The 6000-nt window shown below is 40.9% G+C and overlaps 1 protein-coding gene across 1 annotated transcript in view; it reads right to left on the bottom strand.

Annotated features, from left to right (window-relative positions):
- Window positions 1-978: 978 nt before the first annotated feature.
- Window positions 979-6000, bottom strand: part of TOX (thymocyte selection associated high mobility group box) — a 223609-nt gene continuing 218587 nt past the window's right edge. The window contains exons 8-9 of the mRNA XM_050892407.1: window positions 3358-3509; window positions 979-1041 (exon numbers count right to left, since the gene is read on the bottom strand). Coding sequence (XP_050748364.1) covers window positions 1005-1041; window positions 3358-3509 — 189 coding nt within the window. The 3' untranslated portion in view covers window positions 979-1004. The remainder of the gene's footprint in view (window positions 1042-3357; window positions 3510-6000) is intronic.

The following is a 6000-nucleotide window of genomic DNA, read 5'->3' as shown; positions in this document are numbered from 1 at the left end:
TAAATAGGCGCAACAGGTTCCATAAAAAAGATTAAATACAGACACAGTATGAAGAAACAATAATACATAGCCATATGTAAAGGTTATAATTTAGCTGTCTCCAATCTGTTTCTGCATCTAATAAAATATCAGGTAAGCATTTGGCAGTTTTATACATAAAAGGACTTAAATGACGTTTACTAACCAGTACACATAAAGTGATTTTCTTTAAAAAAAAGAAGCATTTTTTAGGCAGTACAAAATAAATGTGTTTGCTCTTTATCAACATTAGTTTTTTTCCTAGTTTTTTTGTGTTTATTTCATGAGACAAAGCCAATATTTTTAATTAATATCATTTGGGAATATTTTACTTTTTTTCTCCAAATACTTTGAAAATATAGAACTATTAGTCAGTTGTTTAAAAATGAAGTAAAAATATGAATGTTTGCCAATTTAACCCTTATTGTGAAATCAATAAACTGGAATGAGCCAGTTTCAATTACAATTAGCTACAAAAACATTCACATTTTATACTCTAGGAGAGTGTAACATAGATGCTATTTACAAACTTGCTATGACTGCTACATCAAGCCATTTAAAAAGTCTTTAGTAGTTTCATATAAACACCCATTATGAAAAACCAATGGAAAATCCAGGACTTTTATCCGAGACATCTACAGTTGCTAAGGCAGTTACTATCGCAGCACTTCACAGCAAAAACCAACATAAAATCTGAATGGTCCAAGTTTCCTTCAGGGAAGAAGAAAAGCAATGTCCGTTAAAGGATCTCAGGGTAGGGGTGGAAAGGAGAAAGAAAGAGAAAAAATGGAGGGGGGGCAGGAAAGAAAAAGAAAGAAGCAAGACTATTTTTTCCAGAGTGGGTGACCCACAAGCTCAAATAGTCCTAAGTGCTTAGCAACTTGTATTTCCTAATAAAATGCAGAACTGCCTTGACTGCATAAAGCAATCCATGATGAAAAGACTTCCCTGCATTCCTCAGTGGAAAGGAGAGGTGTTTCAGATTTTCAGGTAAGGTAGAGTGCTTTGTCCCTCTGCATGCCCCTGTTCAAAGAGAAAAAGAACAAATGCAATTTTTTTAAAATTTGTCAAATTTTTAGTCCTATTCTTCCAAAAAAACCCCCACAACCCTACGGCATGTCATTAATTCCAAGCATATCACTGAAGTACAGCTGCATTACCATGGTAATAATAAGAAAAATCCTAGTGCCATAGTGGCATGTAGCAACCCAGAGACCCCATCTGGCTCTAAACTACACAGGACTGGGATGTGGGTTTAAGCCCTTGTTTGGGATCACCTGCACTAGCAGCTTGGTAGCACTGACTATCCCTCTCTCACAAACCATGTAGGTACAGCTGAGGGTTTAGCACAGGACTCGGAACGATACTCCATAAGCACCCTATATGATGTGGCCGCTTTCCTTAGAGGGCAGGAGAGCTTAGTTACATGAACATGGGTGCCAGCCACTGGTAACTCTGGCCTATTTTATTTACTAGTACAGACAGAGCCAAAACGTGTTGGGTTGGCAGGTTCAGGTAAGCACAGGCAAGGGAACACCAGAAGCTTCTGGCAAAGCCAACTAGACCAACTCTCTTCTGGAGACCAGGCTTTACAGGAGACCTTCCACTAATGCACTGTGTCTAGCACACTTTTACATTCAGTTCTTGTTGGGTTTCAGCTTCAACTGAAGCATACCAGTTCAGAGCAAAAAGGAGTAATTTACCAGTTTCTAATTCGGAACAGCTTGTAGAAATCAGAAAAAAATATATCATTTAAAGCAGAAGAAGCATCACTGATGGGGCTTGGTTCACACTGCAGAGATTTTCTGGGAGAGAGGCTTTACTCTTAATCTCATGCTTCCTCGCCAAAAGCCAGGCACCAGTTCTGTTCTTCCACAGCTTTACACCTTACTTGGTTTGGAGTCCAAGAGCAGCACAGAGCAAGCTACACTGCACTGGCAGTTTATGCCAATGCTATAGCAAAGATAGGTTAAGTCCATGCACACAGATTCACAAAGACATATCTATACAGGGTATATACAGGGTCTGCTCACAGAAAGCTTCTGCTGATGGAAAGTTATGCCCAGTGGGCACCTAGAGGGCACTGCTGGGAATGATCGCACATTGCTTTTTCCAGAAGAGACCAGGAATCAAAGCCACAGGTGACTATGGCTTGTTTGACAGAGGACAGTCTATTCAGAGCTCAGTGTAAGTGGGTATAAAAGTCTGTGGGCTGGGTAGGCTCCTACAAGGGCCCACAGCACAGATCAAGACGTTATGGTGGTACAGCACAGAAGCGAGACCGTTCTGCTGAACAAGTGGGCAACTCATGGGGCAACAGCGATAGGTACGGGGGAAAGTGATGCTGTTGTGCAGGCTAGTTAAATTCTGCCTCTGCGTCAGCAGGTTCTAGTCAAGGTGTTATTCTGAACTAGCAATCAGAAAAAGATTTTTGTTCAGTTCTAGTTTGAGATCCAGAAACACTTTAAAACAATAATGCAAGTTAAATTCTCAGTTTGAGTAAACGTAATGGATTAAACTGGTCTTTAGTTCTGCTTTGTGTTCATTTGTCTGGGCTAGATTTGACACTTTGGTAGCAACCAAGAGCTTTTATCTACCTTTGCCCTGGGGATTCATGCCAAAGTCAAGGGGAGGTCAGGCTGGTGGGCATGTTCACAAGGCAGAACATCTATCATTTAAAACTCAAAAGATATACCTTCTGTTCAGAGTCTTAAACGTTTCCAGGCAGTTCCGGGGACAGTAACATGGCTCCACAAAAACCATGCTGCAGAGGAGTTGAGGGTTTGAAGGGGCTACTAACATTATGGTAGGGGCATAGAGCTCCTACAGGCATGGTGTTTTGTTTCTGGTTACAGTCATGTGATCTTCATGCCATTCCCTTCCGTGTATCTTGTATCCCATCCATCACCCCTGCATCTCACTGATGTGGGTTTTCATGACCCAGACTAGTTGTTTTCACTGGCAGCAAGCTCTCCTCAGCAACGGAGTATTTGGAGAGAATAGCTCACACCATTTGCCTCTCAAGTAGGAGGCAGTGATCTTAAAACTTCCTTCCTACACCTTCTCCCTACAATTTCAGTTCTGATTTTCTAAGGAATGGAAGTTCTCTAAGACCAAAGTGTATGTGCTGTGATAAGGTGACAACAATGTCTAATAAATGTATGTATTGAAAACTTGTTCTCTCACAGCAGTCTAACTGCTGAATAAATACAGTGCCATCACAGATGCACTTCTGAAATCCTGTAGGGAAACAGGCAACAAAGCTGTTTCCAAATTCTCTATCAGATACTTGTGTCATGAATGTTGCTCAACACAAGGTGGCATTCACTGGCTGCTTACCCATTACTGCAGTAGTCATTATTCCAGTCCACAGTCTGTGCTGGAGGATTTCTGCACCCTGAACGAACATACTCCATTGCTTGGGTAACAACTTGTGCAGCTGTTGATGTTGGATTGATGATATTCTGATAATCAGGCTGAAGAGTAAATCCCTAGAGGAGAAAGCAAGTACATTACAATGTACGGAAACCAAGCAACAGGTTGGGTGCATTAAAAAAAAACAAATGGTGTGTACTGTGAAATGGTAGAATACTTCTTTTCCAGGTGTACTTTAGGTTATCAAACTTAAAATAGGAAAAAATGCGTAGGTGCTTTCTAAGTTTTAAAATCTTTCTTTGGTTTGAGAAATGAAACACTGCCAAATTGTTGTTAGCTATTACACAGTCACAGGATGGAACTAAAAGGGACAGAGCAGAAACAATTCAAAACCAGGAGAACAACTCAATCAGCACTGGAGCAAAAAGGTCTGTTTGCTCCTTAGAGCTTCCATTTAGATTAAACGTAAGGATACACACTAGTCGTTAATTCCCAGAATATGCAACAGAATCTTTTTGAAGGATGTAGGAAGCAGGTGGCTGACTGTTTTATTAGACTACACCTATTCACATATTGTTCTCAAAACCCTTTTTCTTCATTCAGTCACAAAGGGACCATCTGCTGCTTCTTTTATTTGTACTTCTCTCTCAACTAAACAGAAATTCAACCAAAGCTTTTTAACAGTTGTTGGACTAATGTAGTGAAAGTAGCACAGAATAACGTGCTTTTTGAAACCAAGAAGACGAGAAAAAAAGTGGAAGTTACAAAGAGACATCTAACCTGCTCCCTGAAATATCTGTCATATGAAAAGTCACAATAGTTTTTAGCTCTTTTGATATACGAGGATGTTTAAATGTTGTGTTTCAAAACCAGAACAATTGAAATTTCAAGGCTAGTGTATCTGGTTCACCCTGCATAAATGTACGTCATGTTCCTGTAAAGTTAGAAGAACTATATTGGGTAAAAGTATGGGAAGGCTGTATGAAAGCAATCGATGTCTGCTGGAAAAAAACAGACCAAACTCCTTCCTGGGGCAAGGGCATACAGTTCCCACTCAAGTTAACTGGATGTGTAGCTGCTAAATCAGAAACTGAACTTGAATCAAGATACCTAGCTGGAAAATGCACTCCTTCTGGCCAGAGTCCACATACAGAATAGATAGAATTAAAGGTCATAGCTTTTAGTTTTAAATTCTAGTGCATTATGTGTGATCGCTTCTTATATACAGCCTTCATGAGGACAGGAATTTTGTGGAGAGCTGTTTTTTTCTGCAGGTTTAACAAGTCAGCCACGCTACTTTTAATTAAGATAAATGAGTATTCCCAGTTTTTGTCTGGCCCCCTCCACCCACAGAAATGAGCTTCCTTCAAATATAGCATGTCACTTCCTTCTTCACATCCCTCTTTCTTGGTGCATTATACTCAGGCTCTTCCCCAGAGGTCCCGCGGTTGTTCTGCCCTGCCATGCCTCTCGTGTACACTGTCATCTCACTCCACTTAACCTGGTCATGGATTTTAGCCTAGGCCATAAATGAGTGCAACTTTCTTCCATAATCTCTTCCATATGGAGAATATCGCGAGTCACACTTCAGTACCTTAAATGCTCTTTGCAGCCTCACTTTGTCCCTGATGACTCCAAGAAACGGACTATTAGTAGTGGACAAGTTCACAGCTGAATTCTGCATTTAGTTGTCATGTAATTTATATACTGCCCTGCTAATAAGGTAAAATAAAACCCACCCATGGTGACTGTAACCCCCATGCTCTGTACACTGCCTTTTCACCAGGCTCTAAACCTGCACATCAGGCTGCATAAACAACCCCTATGCCTGCAATGGATCCAAAGGAAACTGTAATTGAGCAGACTTCCCAATGACTTTAATTGGAGTTTCGTGTAATTAGAAGGCAGAAAAATCGGTTTTGTATATCACTGTCATCATTTTTATACAAAACATCACCCATAAGGCCTTTCTAATTTAGCTGTAAGAGGAAACTAACCACAGAAACACATCCTACCCTCAGGCACTCAGGATTACCTTTGGTAGCAAAGCCCCTGAGATATCTCTTATCAGTCTTCATGAAACAATCATATGTACAAGAAAAACACTATATGGGGCCAGTAGCTCTAGCAGTGCTGTAGTGAAGCATGCAAGTGAGCAGGCACAGAGACTCAAGTAGTCATGCAGCAAGAGACAGTTCCTCCAAATCAGAGGAGGAGACCATCAGTGCAATATCCGTTCCATTTCTTCTGGACTTAGGGCAAATAAATAGCTTAGATGTTGGAGGATGGTCCTGTGGTTTAAATGTCAGCTTGGAACTGGGTGGGAACTTATTCTCATATTTTCTTAGGTTTTCTGTGTGACCACAGCCAAATTGCTTTGGCTGTCTTCCAGCGAAGCCTGCGTGCACGTGCGCTTGGACTGAGCTGATACCTCTCACGTTAAGCTTGGGACCACGGATCCAAACTTAATTCTCCTATCTGCAAAATAAGGGGTAAGAACACTTTCATTTTGCACCTGTTTAGTTTACAACTGCCTGGGATTGGGGCCTGTTTCTTAGGACATGCTCACGTGATAAATTTTAACGTGGTGCAGAGGTATCTGAGCCA

The sequence above is a fragment of the Gymnogyps californianus genome, chromosome 2 (genome assembly GCF_018139145.2).
Source record: "Gymnogyps californianus isolate 813 chromosome 2, ASM1813914v2, whole genome shotgun sequence".
NCBI lineage: Eukaryota > Metazoa > Chordata > Aves > Accipitriformes > Cathartidae > Gymnogyps > Gymnogyps californianus.
Note: the sequence above shows the minus strand (reverse complement) of the source record. Positions and strands in the feature narration are given on the sequence as shown.